Raw genomic sequence first — 17,882 nt, 5'->3', positions numbered from 1 at the left:
GGGCGTTTGATCGACGTCGATTGGTTGCGCTGGTGAGATGCGACAGGGAAAACCTCTCAAAAGAGACCCCCAAGAAAGCTGCGCCGCTTACTATCGTTTCTGCCGATCGTGGGCCGACCGTCGAAAGTCCTGACAGGGGCTTCATCATAGCCATACCCGCCAGCACCACCAGAGCCACGTTCATCAGCAGGGTCTCGGTCACGATGTCTTCGACGCTCTCTGCGGTCTGGATCTCGATCGGCACGTTCGTCACTGCCACCGCTGTGACTCTTGCCCTCTGCACGCCTGGAGCTCTTCCTGTGTGCCCGGTGCTCTTCAATCTCAGCATCGGTCATTCCGCCGTATTTGTCGCGCCTGCGACTTCGGCGTTTGTGATCATACTCGTCGTCGGCAACGGCGCGGGGTTTCTCGCCGCTGGGATCCAGGATTGTCTCGGCAACGGGTGGAAGCTCGGGTGGCTCGTCGGCTTGGGAATTGATCCAGGAGCTTGTCTTGTTGGCGGGTGGTGGGGTTCCCTTACCGCCATTGCGACTCTTGTCGTACTCTTCGGCGAGAGCACTTGGGCGATGACGACTAGAGCGGGCACGATCTTTATCTCTTGATTTGTGTTCGCGCTTCCTTCGCCTCTCATCTTCCTCCTCATCATATGTGCGTCGGCGATCTTCTTTTGACGCTTCGTGCTTGGCTCCCTGCTCTGCTTCAAGTTGAGCGCGGAGACGTCTCCGTTCTTCACGTTTCCTCTCTGCTTCCTGGCTAATCTCGAGCTCTTCTTGTTGAATACGAGCTTCTTTTGCTAGTCGACGGGCTCGTTTTTCTTCTCGTCGCTGGTCTTCGGCTTCTTGCTCTTTTCGAGCTCGTTCACGTGCTTTGCGTTGGTGAGCTTCCAAATCGGCCTTCTCGCGTTCTCGTCTCTCACGCCGTCTTTGCTCTCGTTCCGCTCGTCCGGCTTCTTCCACCTGATCACGTTCTTCTCGCTTCGCTCTTCGTTCAACACGTCGTGCTTCAACATCAGCATCAGTTTCAGCAGGTGCATCTGTAGTAAACCCATCACCATCCACTGCTCGAGATCGTCGCTTGGATCGATCTTTACTGCGAATAGGAAGACTCTGATGATCTTCAGCATCCGTCAATGTTTGGCTCCGTGGTCTAGGTTCAGGATCAACGACTTTGCCACCACCAAAAAAGCTACCAAAAAAGCCAGTCGATTTTCGAGGAGCTGTGTTGCTTCTCTTGAGAGCTGGAGGATGGTCCACAAAGGCAAGGTCATCAGGCCCGCTGGTGACAAGCGGATCACCGTGGTCAACCATGACAACATCGTGGTCGTTTGAAACATGCCTGGTCGATGATTTAATCTGTGTATATGAAATTCTTCCGTCAGCACGCTCCACCTTCACGAAATCCGGCGACCATGATGGACGAACGATATGTCCAGGAAGCTTCGAGGAGGACTTTCCACCTACCTCTTTTTTAGATTTGGAAGCTTTAGTCTTGGACTTCCCCTTGACCGGCCCATCTTCTTGTTGGTCATCATGAGTGTGAATCATCACCATATCATCATCATCGATGGGGTACGGATCAGGTGGACCTGGAGCGATGTTAGTATATCTTGCCATTGTGAAAGAAGTCCCAAACATTGACCGACCTTTGGACTTTGACTTGACTGATGTCCTCCGCTCCATTTTTCCAGACTTCATGCCCATGAGCTTGGCTGCCTTGGAATTGATTGGGCTCTCATCCTCTGGGGGTGGTGAAACCAAACCATCTTCCGCTCGACTTCTCGACGAAGGACGAGAGCTTGCTGCACTGCCGGGTCGCTTTGAAGTTGATGCGCGCATGGCGGAAGGAGGAGGGCCACCAAACATGAAATTCGAAAAGCTCGTGCCCCGGTTCGCCTTTGGCCGCTCAGTAGCTTTTGGTTTGCGGTCTTGATCGGAGCCAGAAGACTTGGACAATTTTTCGGAATCCTTCTTATCATCACGTTCCTTTTCTTTTGGTGTCTTGGTTGACTTTGATCGAATCATTGGTGGGGGTGACTTGGCCTTTTTGCTTGTTGGTGGGGATTCGTCGTCTTCTTTCGATTTCTCCTTGGATGACTTTTTGGGTGGAGGAGCAGCACCCCAAAAGCCCCAGGATGATGTTGCTGACCTTTCGACTCTGGGACGTTCCTTCTTGGCGGATTTCTTTTCCTCTGGTGGAGGCGTGGGGAGTTTGGAAACTTCGGGTTCGTCGTCCAAAAGATCCAGATCTCTCGCTGCCGATGCTTTTGGTGTTGTTGTCTTGGATTTGACACCTTTCTTGTCTGCAGCCTTTGCCTTTGATTTGACTTTTTCTGGGGATGGAGGCATAGAAGGGTCAGTTGCATTAATCTCGTCGAGATAGTCGTCGCCAAATGCGCCGGGGAAGCTGCCAGGTACAGTATCTTTTGATTTACGTTCTTCTGTGATGAGAGACGCGTTGCCGGGCTTCTTGGTCAACTTGGATGAAGTTGTTGTCTTGGTCTTGGAGGCTGAGGTCGAGGCTGACGCCTTCTCCGCGCGCTGCTTTTCCTCTTTGGGCGATAGCGTCTCTTCTGGCGGAGGCGAATCTTTAGTAAGTGGCGATTCTGACTTCGACTTCTTTCCGGTCCCTTCTTTAGAAGTTTCCAATGCTTTGATGCGGTCTGCAATTGAACCACCGATCTTGGACTTTCCAGCGGTCATGCCTTTTGATGTCTTTGACGAAATGGTTGGCTTGTCAAGATCGAGTCCAAGATCAAAGTCATCGTTGAGCTCTGCTAGCGGCTCGTCTTGATTGGCCCACCCCTGTTTGGTAATTTCCTTTTTGGAGTCTATCTCCTTCTTGCCAGCTGTCTTCTTGTTTGACCCGCTTCCCCAGATTCCAAAGTAGTCGTCGGCCTTCTTGTCATCCTCCTTGCCCGGAGTCGACTTTTTAAGCTTGGAACTTTTCGAGGCTGGCCCGGACTCATCCAGCATGTCCAGCAGATCGGGCTCGGCGGCTTTGGCAGGCTTGCTGCTCGTCTTTGTCAACTTGCTGGTTTTCTTGGATTTCTTCGCAGCAGCCTCTTCCTCAGCCAATCGAGCAGCTTCTGCCTCGGCCTCTTCGGCCTCTTTTGCGAGTCGCTCTTCTTCCTCTCGCTGTGCCTCTTCTTCTGCTTCTTTCTTTGCCTTTGCCTCCTTCTCTTTTTTGGTCAACTTGATACCTGTGACAGTCGCGGCGGCCGCAGCTGCACCAAAACCCCACATACTCTTCTTTGTGACTGCTGGCTCTTCCACAACAGGTGGATCTTCAAAGGCGGCGAAAGCATCGGCGACTTTGCTCTTCTTGAGCTTATCTTTTGCAGTCAATGTCTTCGAACCCTCGCTGCTTTTGGAGGCTTTGCTTTTTGTGGCAGTCAGCGGCGCCCAAGTATCACCACCAAAATCATTGTCTCCAAAGTCCATGGGGTCTGGTACTGGTGAAAGTCCCTGGGCGGGTGGTGTAGGAACTGGTGGAGGTGGCTCTGCCTTTGATTTGGTTTTGGATAAGCCCTTCTTGTCTTTGCTGCCGATGGATCCCCAGAGATCCTCTGTCTTGGAAGTTTTGGTGTCCGTAGCGCTCTTCGTAGTTTTTGCATCCTTCTTTTTCTTGTCTGAAGAAGTTCCGCCCCAAGGACTCCAACCTTCATCCGCATTCTCTTCGACCAGTTCTGCAATTGGCTCAGGTACGGGTTCTGGATCGTCAAAACTCATGAAACCCTTCTTCTTGGTGGTGGCTAGGTCTTTCGCTTTCTTGTCTTTGGATGTGCTTGCGCCACCCCAACTTCCCCAGCCGTCATTGGTAGAGGTACCTCCAACTGGATCATCCATGTCCAAGAACCCGCTCTTGGTACTGTCCTTCTTCTTGTCTTTGGATCCGAGACCAAAGCTCCAATTGTTAGAAGCTTCAGTCTCTGCTGGAGCAGGGTCATCATAACTGTCCAGGAAACTGTTGGTCTTGGTATCCTTGTCCTTCTTTTTCTTGTCTTTTGCAGAAAGTCCTATACCTGCCCATGTGTCCACCTCTTTGGCTGCCAATGTCGTGTCCGAGGGCTCGTCAATCGAATCCATGAATCCTTTCTTCTTGGTGGTTGTCTTTTTGGCACCCCAAGGTGACCAACTATCGCCACCTTGATCTTCAGGCTCATTTGCAGCTGGCTCATTGCCGAAATCCAGAAAACTTGAGCCTTTCTTCTTGGTCTCCTTTTTGTCCTTGCCCGAACCTCCCCAAGAGCCCCAGGTATCTTCTTTCACCTCAGGTACAGGGTCTGGAACAACTTCTTCTTCAGTAGGAATTGGAATGCCAGCTTTCTGATATTCCTTTTCCTTCTTTTTCCTGTCCTTCGGTGTAAGAGCCATCCACTCTGTATACGTCATTCCTTCCTGCTTTGGCTTCTCAACGACTTCCGGTACAGGTTCAGGCTTATACTCCGGTTCTGTGGGAATTGGTATACCTTTAAGCTTGTACTCTTTTTCTGTCCTTTTCCTATCCCTTAGTGAGAGTAGATTCCAGGCGTCCCAACTCATACCCTCGTCCTTTGGCTCTTCAGGGAGGATTTCAGGCTCAGGCTCAGGTTCAGGCGCAGGAGTAGGAATCGGGATATTTAGTGCAATGTACTCCTTCTCTTTTTTCCTCCTCTCTTTTGTCGACAGGCCCATCCACTCCTCATAGCTCATGCCTTGAGGTGCGGATTCTTCCCAAGCAGGCTCCGGCTCTGGCTCCGGTTCAGTGGGAATAGGAATACCTTGGGCGATATACTCCTTCTCCTTCTTTCTCTTCTCCTTTGGTGTCAGTGCGATCCACTCAGCATAAGACATGCCTTTTGGTCCAGAGTCTTCGACTATAGGCTCTGGCTCTGGCTCCGGCTCCGGTTCTGTAGGGATCGGAATACCTTGGGCAGCATACTCCTTCTCCTTCTTCTTCCTTTCTTTTGATGACAATGCAATCCATTCAGGGTATGGCATACCTTGTGGTTCTTGAGGCTCCTCAATGATCGGCTCCGGTTCTGGTTCTGTAGGGATCGGAATGCCTTGGGCAGCATACTCCTTCTCCTTTTTCTTCCTCTCTTTTGATGACAGTGCAATCCATTCAGAGTAAGGCATGCCTTGTGGTTCTTGAGGCTCCTCAATGATCGGCTCAGGCTCAGGTTCTGGCTTAGTGGGTATTGCAATGCCCAAACTCATATACTCCTTCTCCTTTTTCTTTCTCTCCTTGGATGACAACGCAATCCACTCAGAATAGGGCATACCTTCAAGTTTGGGCTCTTCAAATGGCTGCTCAGGTTCCGGTTCATATTCGGGCTCAGGTTCCGTGGGGATGGGAATCCCCTTGGCTTTGTATTCCTTGTCTATTCTCTTGCGGTCACGGAGCGATAAAGCCATATACTCGTCGTAACTCATTCCTTTTGGTCCAGGCTCCTCTGCAGGTATCTCGGGCTCAGGCTCGGGTTCAGGCTCTGGTTCTGGGATCGGAATTCCCTTTTCTGCATATTCCTTCTCCTTCTTCCTTCGTTCCTTGGTGGACAAGGAAATCCATTCGACGTAGCTCATCCCCTTCTCCTTTGGAGGTTCTTCTTCAATGATGAATGCATCTTCTGTTGGAATCGGGATACCCTTTTCATTGTACTCCTTCTCCTTCTTGCGGCGTTCTTTGGTTGTTAGTAGCATCCAGTCACTGTAGCTCATGGCCTGCTCCTGTGGTTCTAGAGGTGCTTCCTCAATCAACGTGTCTTCAGTTGGAATCGGTATGCCTTTCTCATTGTATTCTCTCTCTTTCTTGCGTCGTTCCTTGGTTGTGAGAGACATCCAGTCACCGTAGCTCATGGCCTGCTCCTGTTGTTCCTGCGGTTCCTCTTCGAGGAAGAGCTCTTCCGTTGGAATCGGGATGCCCTTTTCTTTGTATTCCTTTTCCTTCTTCTTTCGTTCCTTGCTTGTCAGACACATCCAATCGCTGTAGCTCATTGCCACTTCCTTTGGTTCTTCGTAAAGTTCAGGTTCGGGTTCGGGCTCGGGCTCGGGCTCCTTGGGGATAGGTATGCCCTTTTTGAGAAATTCCTTCTCCTTCTTTTTCCTGTCTTTCAACGAAAGTGCCATGTAGGCGTCGTAAGTCATGCCAGGTTCCTTTTGTTGTTCTTTGACAGGGTCAAAGTCATCTTGAGCATCAAAGGCGGGATCTGGAATCGAAGGCTCAGGGCTTGCGAACATGCCTTTCTTTCCCTTCTTGTCTTTCTTGTCGAAAGTACTCCATATATCGCCATTCGCAGGAGGTGGATCAGGAGCCACCGGTGCCTCGGGAATTGGGTCGTCAAAGAATGAACCCTTTTTCGTCTTTGTGGTTTTCTTGCCCTTTGCCGTGCTGAAGCCACCCCAAGTATCATCCTCTGCTGGGGCTGCTTCTGCGGTTGGTTTGGAATCTCCTGCAAATCCGAGATCCATGGAGGACGAAAGATCCTCGATACCCTTTTTGCCTTTCTTTGTGGTGGTCTTCTTTCCCCACGCCCCAGACATCCAGTCATCACCGCCGTCAGCTTTGTCTGCCTGGGCAGGCGGATCGGGTGCTGCCAGGAATTCATCCATCTCTGGAACTTCACTGATCAGGCCCTTGTTCGACTTTTTGTCCTTTTTGCCGAATCCCCAATCGAAAGAGTTATCAATCGCACTGGCAGGCTCTGGTGCGGCAGGAGGTGGCGGGGGCACTTCAGGATCTTCCCCGAAGAAGCCCGTCTTCTTCTTCGTTTTGGCGCCCCAAGCTCCCCATGTTGAGTCTTCCTTCTCAGGCACCTCGTCCTTCTTCTTCTTGTCCTTCTTGCCGGAAGATGCAAATCCCCAGGCATCATCGGCAGCAGCTTTGGGTTGGCCAATGTCACCATCGAAATTGAGAGAAGGTTCTTCGGCATTGAAATCGTCAAAGTCGAAATTAGTGCCGTATGCGGTGGTCTTCTTTTTGGCTTTGCCTCCGCCTGACCAAGGGTTGTTGTCACCAAAATCATTAGTCGCTGTTTTGGAATCTTTTTTGGAGTCTTTAGAATCTGCTTTGTCAGTAGTGCCATTATCAAGAGAACCGAAATCCCAGGTCTTGCCCCACGCACTGAATCCACCTGTATCTTTCTTGCTGTCCACACCACCGAAACTGAATTCGAGCTTTGGAGCTGAATCATCGAGACTGATCTCCTGAAATGCCGTCGATGCTGGAGGATCCGCGGGGAAATCGTCGAGGCCCTAGTTATGGAGGTTAGGCACGACTCGGATATTGGTCGGTAGGACGAACAGCTTACCTTTTTACCTTTCTTCTTCTTATCCTTTTTTGTGCCGAAACCTGTGGTCCAGTCGTCGCCGCCAGCGGCATCATTGGTCTCATCTGCCCAGCTCAAGTTATTGGCTGCATTGGCAGCCTCCTCCTCCTCTTTCCGCTTCTGCTCTTCGTCCTCTTGTTTCTGTTTGGCGGTCTTTTTCTTGTTCTTCTTGCCGCCACCAAAGGCCCAGTCATCCTCGTCGCCTCCTCCATTATTGCCGCCGTCACCATTGCCATCTCCGCCCGCACCAGACCCGTTGTCTCCTCCGCCATTGCCGTCGCCACCGCCGTCGCCGCCGTCGCCAGCGGTGTTTCCATTTCCTTCATTATCGGATTCCGCCCACTTGGCCTGCTGGGCCTTTTTGGCGGCCTGTTTGGCGGCTTTCTTGCCGCGGGATTGGACACCGGTCGTGTCACCAAAATCAATCTTGAAATCCATGTCGACCGAGGAAGGTGACGTATGAGTCGAGTAGGAGACGGTAGTGTGATCTACCGAGGTAGAATCGGCAAAGGAATGGGCCGTGGCCAAGGGATCAGACAAGTCCCGCAAGAATGGATGCTGATCTTGGGACGCATGTGGGAGGGGAGGTGTGCCGTAGGGCTGTGGAAGGGCAGCTAGTTGTTTGAGGAGAGTTGCGACCAGCGCAGTTGCCTTTAGATAGACATGTCTGTTGGGGGTGGATTGGGGTAGGTGCTGTGAAGAATTGTCAGGAGTGGATTCGGTCAAGGGTATGAGAGACTCAGAGAGATTAAGTCAAGTTCGGGATCAAAGAGTAGTCAAGGAAGTGAAAGGCAGGGACTACACGGTTCGAGTTAGAAAGGAAGATGTTGCGCATACCCGTAGCTCAGGCTTGTTGTTCTTGCATAGTTGGGGTCTGGCGGTGTAGAGGCTACAGGGCCAATCGGCTGGACTATAAGGGCCAGCCTCCTGCTCCCGCGTGCCATAACAACATGAACGCGATTCTGTATCTTGTTCATCCATTCCAGTCCTGCACCACGGCAGGGTCCTTGTTCGACGATACACGCTCTCTCTGACACCGGCGGGCGATGCGGCTACCAGGACGGTGGCCATGCTGTGGTTGAGCGACGAAGTGGGTTGTGCTGGAGTTGGAGAGCATTTGATGTGTTGGCGAGAAAGGCGCCGGTGAGGAAGAGCGACAGGAAAGTCAGAGCGACGTGTCAAGACAGTAACGATGAGGAGAACAGCTGGTGTGATAACAGGTTTGGAAGCAACAGCGAGCAATAGCTGTGTCAGGAGGTCAAAAACGGGCACAATCCATTATTGGTCGGGGTGGTGTGTGACACTTGAGACTGGGAGTGGGTGGCGCTGTAAGGGGGCTTTTGACAGGGATGCCCAAGGCCAGAAACAGGAAAGACAAGCTCGCTATCACGGCCTATCTGCTAATCGGGGGAGACAGGCTCTATCGATACACAAACAAATGAGGCATAGAGGGGAAGAAGGGAGAAAAGAATTATTACTACTGTTTGTTGCTGTCGCCGTATATCTACAACCGACTCGGAATGCGATAATGAGGCTATCAGACAATACGATGAAAAAATTTGATCGATGCCTGAGATACTCCATCGAGTGCATCATCTAAAATATAGCGGTGTTGATTTGCAGCATCGGGTAGCGAATGGCATGACGACCAGTATTTGGGTAGATGCAAGCCCGAACATGGACGGCTGCTATTCGAACAGCTTGGGCAGTCGGTTGCTCACCGCTACAACGACAAAGCTGGTGACAGGCGAATTGGAGGGCAGAAGAACGAGACGCGTTGTGTTGGTGTGGGCGAAAGTGTCTTGATTCTGGTGGCTAGGCGAGTCAAAACATGCACCCATACCAGGCAATTGGTTCATGCCGGTCAAAATAATGGGGCACGAGAATTTGAATGGGGGAATTTGTTGACAGAGGCAGAAACCCTCCGGGAGTGCCCGTCAAGACTTCAGCCTGGTCCAGAAATTGGAGCCCTTTCTTTTTCAGAGCAGCAAGTGCAGTGGTGATCAAGTCTGTGCTCATTGTGATTGTGAAAAGTTCCAGCTCGAAAGCCCTGGCTTTCATGTTGCAGGCTGGTCACCAAATTTGGGGGGGCCGAGGGGGCATCCATTGGGCTGCAGCATTGGCGGCGCAGTTCTCCGGGCCGCCCGTTCAATTGCCGCTGGGGTGCTAGGGTGGCAGCTCAACCACATTCATGCCCGTAGACCCGAGCTCGGTCTCCATTCATGACGATGGGCTTGCCTCGTGCAGCAATCTCGTGGGGTGGCAAACTCTGAAGAGATGTCCTTGGTCCTGTACCAACCACTAATGTACATAATGAATATCAATTTTGCAGCTGGCAGTCTCGACTGAGAGGCTGTTCTGCGTCAATCCACGTCATGAACTTCAAGCCGCTGGTGAATTGGGCCTTTGTTCAGAGGCGCGTGGGACGCGTGCCTCACTGCATTCCAAGTCCAAGGCGGGCACGTGACCCGGATGCTCAGTCATCCTCATCGGAACTGTAGCCACCAAGACCAAGTCCGGCAGACGCAGCGACAGGTACAGCAGTCTGTCGTTGTTGCTGTAAAGTCGAAGTTATTCCTGGTGACAAGATCTGGGTGTCGGTGGTGCCGGTCTTTTGAGGTACTGGTTCCACTGGTACTGGTGTTTTCGTGATAGGTGAAGTGTCTGAATCAACGGGGTCGCCTTTGTCATCTGCTGCTGTCGAAGAAAGCTTTCTCAGTTTCGTGGTCACAGTCGTCGACTCAGCACTCGTAGTTCGATCCTGATCTCTACGTCGCTTCTTCTTCTTGATCACCCAGGCATCAGAACTGGCCGCATTGCCCGAGTTCTCGTTATGCTGGGCGTCTGCGTCAATCAGTGACTGTTCAGCCTGCAGGCGTTGTTTGCGAAACGCATCCAGCTGTTCAGCGGTTTCTTCCTTGACTGCATTTTCTCTGGCTCTGGTAGACTCGAGTACCGAGTCGAGAAAGTCTACTTCATCATCGTCAAGTGCCCGGAATTGATTCTTCAGACGGGCGGCTTCCTCAAAGGCTTCTTGCTTGGCGGCTGTGGTTCCCACCGTCAGTCGACCATCATGTTCCTTTTTGTCGACTATTCGTGCCTACCTTTATTCTGTTCCAAGACTTCGTAGAGACTCTTTCCACTTTCTCTGTTTTGGTTGGCAGACTTGATTTGTTGTTTAGCTTCAACCTCCTGGCGAGCTTGCGCCCAAGCATCATCTGTCAGCTGAGGCCTGGAGTCGGCATCAGTACCAGCTGACACAAAACGCGACATGTTGTTTTATTTTAGTCTTTTAGTCCCTCTGCTCAGAGAAAAACTCCAGTGGCCACCGGGTCGGAAATCTAATAACGTGAAACAGTGATCAAATACTGACTTGATTGGAGACAATAATCTGGGGACTCCAGGGGCCCGGGCCCCCTAAAAGAATTGAGCAATCAAGAGTCGCCGGAGCACGTGTCGCCTGGTGAGGGGTGGTAAGGCACAGTTTCCGGTGATTCGGGGCGCGGTGGGCAGCCCGAGGGGACCGTACAGCGGGTGTTCCAGAAGCCTGGAGGGAAGCCTCGCCTCACTCAGTATTGTTCAGATCAGTGGATCCAGGTGTCAAAAGAGGCGAGCCACATGCATTGTCCCTTACTCGTACCTACCTCTAGCTCTGGCACCTCTGGCTTTCATGTCTTGCAGAGTTCAATAATAACCCGGATGTGCAGTCCATGTCCACATTAAACTATCGGATTGTCATATTAGCCATGCTATTCCGATACAGTGACCTCATAGAGAGTCCCTCCAAGAGCCGTGTCCAAACCAAAGAGTCACCAGACCGATACGAAGTATTTCTACTCGTATTCAAGCACTAACTAGGTGTCGCCCTCTGATGGCCGCGCTTGGAATGGGTACAACTCCATCAGCTAAATACTTGGAAGTCGTCGTAGAACTCTTATCCGTTCAGTCCGCACTTTACTCGGAATCATTCATCAGTCAACCGCATATTCAGGCTAATTGACGGCTGGATTCAGATACTGGGGTTTGGCTTTCCACCATCAAGAGCCAATATGAAGTCCACGTTAGGGGTCCGATCCACAGAAAAGATCCAAAACTGCCCCTCGTCCATTGCGTCGTTTGCCGTTGCATTGGAGATGATGCCCCACCACGTTGGCTTGGGATTCTTCCTACTCGTACACCATCACCGGGATATTACTCGAAACCGATGACCAAGTCTATTTATCTGAATGCCCCTCTGCACTTTTTTTCGGTCTCGAGCGCCCTCTCTTTAAATTCTGTCGCATGTCCTACTCACGCATCTCGACTTCTCAGACTGCCCTTGCGAGACTATCATTGCAATCTCGGTTGTTGACCAGAAACCTCAGACTTGCATCTTCTCCTTCTAATCCAATCCGCACCATGTCGACCTCACAGTCTGGAAAAGGCACCAAGTAGGAATAACCCTCTTCGTCCGGTCACTATGACAGAACTGATCTTCTTGCTCTCTAGGACCGTGTTCACCTTGAACACCGGCGACAAAATCCCCGGTATTGGTCTGGGAACATGGCAATCCGAGCCCAACCAGGTTCGCGTTGCCGTCAAGGATGCCCTTTTGGCTGGCTACCGACACATTGACACGTAAGGACTCGGAATTTGCCATTCATTTTCGACCATGTACGGGACTAACAGGCATATCCTTCAGTGCTCTTGCTTATGGCAACGAAGCAGAGGTCGGACAAGGAATTAAAGATTCCGGCGTCCCTCGAAGTGAAATCTGGATTACCACCAAACTGGACAACCCATGGCACAAGCGCGTTGAAGAGGGAATCGCTTCCTCTTTGAAGTCTCTCGACACCGATTATGTCGATCTCTATCTCATGCACTGGCCCAGCTCTTCGGTCCCCGAGGATTTGAAGAAGCATTATGATGACTGGAACTTCATTGACACATGGTGAGAGCCACTGAAGGACAAATCTGCTGTGTCCGACAAGCTGACCCTCTCAAAATAGGCGTGAGATGCAAAAACTCGTTGGTACAGGCAAGGTCCGCAACATCGGTGTTTCCAACTTTGTCATCTCAAACCTCGAGAAGCTTCTCAGTGCTCCCTCCACCACCATCACCCCGGCAGTCAATCAAATCGAGCTTCACCCTAACATGCCCTCACCAAAGACGATAGCCTACTGCAAAGAGAAGGGAATTCACGTTACAGCATACTCCTGCCTGGGATCAACAGACTCACCACTGGCCAAGGACAAGACCTTGGGCAAGATTGCGGAGGCGAAGGGCAAGACTCCTCAACAGGTGCTCCTGGCTTGGGGCCTTCAACGTGGAACATCCGTCATCCCCAAGTCGGTCACAAAGTCCCGCATCGAAGCCAACTTCCAACTGGATGATTTCGAATTGACCTCCGAAGAGATGGAGACACTGAGCAACATCAAAGATCGATTCAAGGTCTGCGGTGATGCGTGGTTACCCATCAAGGTCTTCTTCAACGAAGAGGGCGATGGAGGTGACAGCCCCAGCCATTGATTGTGATGAAATCGGGGTTTGTTGGACGAGAAAACTGACGCGTCGTGACGCGTAAAATAAGCCGTGGCATGTATGCAAGCACTTACTTAGATGAGGAAGGCATAGAAGAACAGAAAGCGATATTCTTTTGAAATGAAGAACACAATCATGACGTCTTCCCGCCAGACTGAGATCGTTGGGCATATTTAGGTACCTGGAAGGTGATATCTGTCCACAAACTGCTGGACTTTATAAAGTACGACTCACAGTCGGCCGTCCTTCGTCCGTGTCGTATACTCGTATCCTACTGCCAATCATGCGGCCTTCGACGCCAGCAAAATGTGGCTTTCAGATACGGAGTAAATGAGCTGCCGGGAGATGTTTACTAAGCGGCAGGTTGAGACTCTCGTAATGAGCCCTGCATTGCAGTTCACCAAGAACGTCGGCCGAAGGGCCTGGAAGCGGGAGCCTCTCTCGTTAATCAACAGCCTGAGCTAGTAGGGGTCATGGCCCGTCCAGCAATTGCGCGCTCGTCTTTCTGCCTGGCTCATAGCATCCGAGTTGGTGAGATCAATTACATCTTCTAGATCTTGGAGTGCACACTACTACTGATGGCACAAGGTTGATTGTCTGTCAACTTATGGTCAATAATAACATCACCCTACCTGTCCAGTACCCTCTCTACCTAAATGATCCTGCCCAGATCTGCGGCGCCCGTCCGTGCGTGTTAGGCATCCCATATCGGTGCCACTCTTCAGGCGCATGAACTCCAGCTTTCCACTCCAATTGCAAATCCCCCATGTAAACCGCTTCACCGCGACCTGTAACCGAGCCCAAAATTCTCCAAAATAAACCCAACACCATTTCAACGGTCGAGGACGGTAAAATTCATGTCACCAGCAGCAGTATGACGTCCAGCAACGACACACCCGGGGTTGAAGGAAGAGCTGATGACGGCGAGACGACCTACAACGGCGGAGCGGCGCACGATGCGATCCCCCGCCCAAAAAGAATCGCATGCATTCTATGCAGAAAGAGGAAGTTGAGATGCGATGGAAACAAGCCGAGTTGCGGCACATGCTATCGGCTGAACCACAATTGTGAATATTCCGAAGAGCGCAAGAAGAGCGGTCCCAAACGAGGTTATGTCAAGTTGCTCGAAGCCCGCCTCAAGCAGGTGGAAAATCTACTCGAAACGAGAGATGGAAGCAATGATACCACACAGAATACTACTGCACGACCCTCCAACTCAAACGACCCAGGTAATCCTGCGTCCGCCATGAATCTCGATGACATTGCCATGGGCCAGCCAGCTCGTGACCCGGAATTTAGCGCTGCTGGTCTGGATGGCATACCTGATTTTACAATGGATACCGGAGACGAGTTCTCCTGGGAGATGATAGGACTTGGACTGGAAGAAGCACTTCCTCCACGAGAAACCATCGACGAATTGTAAGTTTCCATCTCCCTCTTAGCCATCCCGATGATATCTGACCATGTCCAGGAACGAGATATATTTCAACCAGATTCATCCTTCCATGCCCATGATTCACAAAGCTCGATTCTTAGCAAGCATGGATCTCGCTCCTCATATGCGACCTGCCGTGTCGCTGAGATATGCCATGTGGACGCATGCCTGCGTTGTGAGTCCCAAGTACTCGGCATACACAGAGCATTTCTACGCCAGAGCTCGGAAATACGCCGAGTCGGACGAGATGAGAGGTCACGGCGAGAGCATCATCACTGTCGCGCACGCACAGGCCTGGACCTTGATTTCAACCTACGAATTCAAAGTCATGTACTTTCCTCGAGCCTGGATGAGTGTGGGTCGAGGCTCAAGGCTCTGTCAGATGATGGGTCTTCATCGACAGGATCGAGTCGGCCTGGATGTGAAGCAGACTCTTCCTCCTCCACGAGATTGGACAGATCGAGAAGAAAGAAGGCGGACCTTTTGGATGGCTTATTGTCAAGATCGATATGCCAGCATAGGCACGGGTTGGCCTATGACATTCGACGAGCAAGATGTATGTTTGTTTCGAAACCTATTCGCTTTATTGAATGATGGCTGACTTAATCACAGATACTCACAAACCTACCCGCTAGCGAAGAAGCCTTCAGAGGATGTCAACCTGAGCCAACCCTGCAACTTGCAGATATCATGAGTGGTGAAGGCGCCGCCTCTCTTTCATCCCTTGGTGGCGTAATTCTCATCGCAACCATTTACGGTCGCAATCTCATACACCTACATCGACCAGCAGATACAGATAATGACCACGACCTCAATGGACCTTTCTGGAAACGCCATCGTGCTCTTGATAATATCATCCTCAATACTGCGCTGGCGATTCCACCTAATCTCCGCTTACCTACTGGACTCAATGACCCGAATACCATCTTCCTCAACATGAATATTCATACCGCGACTATCTGTTTGCACCAAGCCGCAATATTCAAAGCCGACAAAAATCGACTACCAGCACAGATCAGTGCTGAATCCAAACGAAGATGCATTGTCGCTGCCGATCAAGTCACAAATATCATGAAGATGATTAGTCATCTAGACATGTCTGTGGTACGTGCCACTATCAACCCACTTACCTTTCCCCCGATAAGCATACAGCTAATCTCTTAACATCACAGATGAACCCGTTCCTGGCGTTCTGCTTATACGTCTCTGCTCGTGTATTTGTGCAATATTTGAAAGCGAGAAAAGAGGACGCTGCTGTCAAATCATCACTCCATTTCTTACTCGCAGCAATGCAAGTTCTGACAGCCAAGAACCCCTTGACCGAATCTTTCTTGGTACAGCTCGATGTTGATCTTGAGGGCAGTGGATTGGATATCCCCACTAGTCACTCTCGATGGAAATTTGGACATCGTCCGATGGTATGGCCAGCAATGTTTTCCATGAATCCAATATTAGTACTAACAGTCGGACAGGGTGAAATCCCCGCTAACACTGACGCCGTGAAATGTTCTCCAATATTCGAAATCCGAGAATCACAAGGAGCCGCAATGGGTCTCTTTCCGGGCAATCAACAATCTCCGCGAGCCCATGAACTTCGACCAGGTATGAAGCAGAACTCCTCCACTGGGAGTGACTATCCCAGTCTCTATGGAAATGCAGAGGCTGCGACCTTTAGTTCGAATGCACCTACGATCTCTGAAGGGTTCGAAAACCCATTCCATTTCTCCACGGCGGCGGGCGTAGGCAATCAGAGTTCTCCAGGAGATAACTCATACCACGACAGTACGGGGTCCCGGCCACAATCTAACCATCCAACACCATCCACGTCCTCACTCCATAATTCGTCTTCACACACCTCTTACACATCCCCTCCGAATCAATCCATCAACGGCGGTTCAGCGAATAGCAGTAATGCAAACAATAACCCCTCTGCACAAGCTCGTCAGGACCCACCCCTAGGCTATATATACCCCGGCTCGGCTTCATGGCAGGCCAGTGTATCTATGGCCAACAGTGGTGGCACAGGCAATAGCAACTCCGGCCGGCAACAACAGCAACAAATGCCCACCGATAATATAATGCAGCCAATCATGCACATGAACAGTACAGGAATGACTCCTGGCGCTACGACAGGCATGACCCCAATGAGTGATCTATGGCCCGCGGACGGGTTGGCAGACAATAACGACTGGATGTTTGGCTGGCCTGGCCAGACGCCGCAACCTCAGTGAGGGCCGAATAGTAGCCAGCTCACCATCAATTACTTATTGACCTAATCACACAGAGGATTGTTCATGACCCGGGTTCAAGGTTGGGAGCGGACAAAAGAGTGGGCATTTGATGACTTTGCAACGACCTTTCTTTCCAATATCTCGAAGTCTACGATACCCGGAATCTCTTCTTCCATATACGTATGTACACTCAGTTTTCCCGCTTGGGAAGGAGTAAGGTTTGAATGCTCAAGAAAAGTATGCTCGATCTAGAGTCATCATTGTGGATCTACCCTCAAGTTCTCCCAGTTCTATACACTTTTTGGCATTGGCAGATACCATATACTTCAAGTTCGCTTTCCTCCCGGGTAAGAACCAGTTGCGTATCAGTGCACAACAGCCAGGCGAGTGCCCCAGTGTACTGTGACTACCCCAGATACTACGAGAACCGGTTGGAGCTCATACTGCTCTTGCTGTCTGCGGTTCGACAGATGCTCCAGTGATCATGTTAGCTAACCTTTATGAAAAGGTGTTCTTCCGCTCGCCGTCTATTCCCTACTTCATCATGGCACAGATCCAAAATGACTTCCTGTACCTTTCATGCCGATGCTATCAGCATCCCGAAATCAATCTTCATCGCCACTCCATGCCCCTTCCAAGTTTCCATTTACCACTCTGAGCATACTCTCAATCATGCACTTGTCAGGATATTCAACCAAGCGGATCCGAAAGGGAAGAGTCCAAAGCCATGGCTTGGTTACCGTGGCCTGTTGCGGTCTCCTACATTCCATCTCTTCACCCACGGGAACGAAAACCAATCAATCACCGTCAACCGATCGCCAGCTCTATCCTCAGTATTCAAGACCCGGATCTGACGCGAATCTAACGATCCTCGCCTCGAGTTCCTTGTACCGCTGGTTCCGTTGCTGAGAATGACGTCCCATCCTTCAGGTCTTGTGGAGTAGGTTTTGATCCTCAAGGTCGTTGGTGAAAGTCAAAGAATGCCACGAGATGTGTTGAGTTCAACAGACGAAAGCTCTTTTGAGAGGAAAATAGTGAACAATCACGAAGGGTTCACTCCAGATTACGTGCCTCGCGCCATTGAACCTAGGGTATGTCTTTCCTCGACTTCATCTTTGCCACCCTTGCCGCATATCCTTCTGAGATGCATCTCATGCGAACCAAGAGATGGGAACGCTTGAGTCTAATTTAGCTTTCTGACAACCGCATTGAAATGGCAACAAATGTTTCCGTGGACCACTTTCGACGAGGGGTGCGTTCGTACGTCATCCCTGCATGAGAGGTTCGTTCCAAAGAGTCAAGCTACTCGATTAAGCTTCGTGGCTGACGATCATTTCCCTCAAGGGGCTCTGATGGCTGTTTTAAGCCTCTTCAGAGAAAAGCTTGAAGA

General features: G+C 50.9%; 4 protein-coding genes across 4 annotated transcripts; 2 read left to right on the top strand and 2 right to left on the bottom strand.

Moving 5' to 3' along the window:
- Window positions 1-56: 56 nt before the first annotated feature.
- Window positions 57-8,377, bottom strand: LTR84_001842 (uncharacterized protein; the record flags this gene model as incomplete). The annotated part of the gene is made up of 4 exons (XM_064845460.1): window positions 57-1,585; window positions 1,643-7,232; window positions 7,289-7,999; window positions 8,144-8,377. The coding sequence occupies 4 exons, from the start codon at window positions 8,375-8,377 to the stop codon at window positions 57-59; spliced, it is 8,064 nt and encodes a 2,687-aa protein (XP_064707005.1).
- Window positions 8,378-9,782: 1,405 nt separating this feature from the next.
- LTR84_001841 (uncharacterized protein) lies at window positions 9,783-10,579 on the bottom strand (the record flags this gene model as incomplete). The annotated part of the gene is made up of 2 exons (XM_064845459.1): window positions 9,783-10,351; window positions 10,411-10,579. 2 exons carry the CDS (start codon window positions 10,577-10,579, stop codon window positions 9,783-9,785), a joined length of 738 nt encoding a protein of 245 aa, XP_064707004.1.
- Window positions 10,580-11,704: 1,125 nt separating this feature from the next.
- On the top strand, window positions 11,705-12,814 carry LTR84_001840 (uncharacterized protein; the record flags this gene model as incomplete). Its single annotated transcript, XM_064845458.1, has 4 exons — window positions 11,705-11,736; window positions 11,795-11,923; window positions 11,988-12,236; window positions 12,295-12,814. 4 exons carry the CDS (start codon window positions 11,705-11,707, stop codon window positions 12,812-12,814), a joined length of 930 nt encoding a protein of 309 aa, XP_064707003.1.
- An 886-nt stretch (window positions 12,815-13,700) lies between these two features.
- Window positions 13,701-16,492, top strand: LTR84_001839 (uncharacterized protein; the record flags this gene model as incomplete). Its single annotated transcript, XM_064845457.1, has 5 exons — window positions 13,701-14,245; window positions 14,298-14,817; window positions 14,874-15,365; window positions 15,434-15,679; window positions 15,734-16,492. 5 exons carry the CDS (start codon window positions 13,701-13,703, stop codon window positions 16,490-16,492), a joined length of 2,562 nt encoding a protein of 853 aa, XP_064707002.1.
- Between the last annotated feature and the right edge of the window lie 1,390 nt (window positions 16,493-17,882).

The sequence above is a fragment of the Exophiala bonariae genome (assembly GCF_035927105.1).
Source record: "Exophiala bonariae strain CCFEE 5792 chromosome Unknown scaffold_11, whole genome shotgun sequence".
Taxonomy (NCBI): Eukaryota; Fungi; Ascomycota; class Eurotiomycetes; order Chaetothyriales; family Herpotrichiellaceae; genus Exophiala; species Exophiala bonariae.
This window is presented reverse-complemented; position numbering and strand designations above follow the sequence as displayed.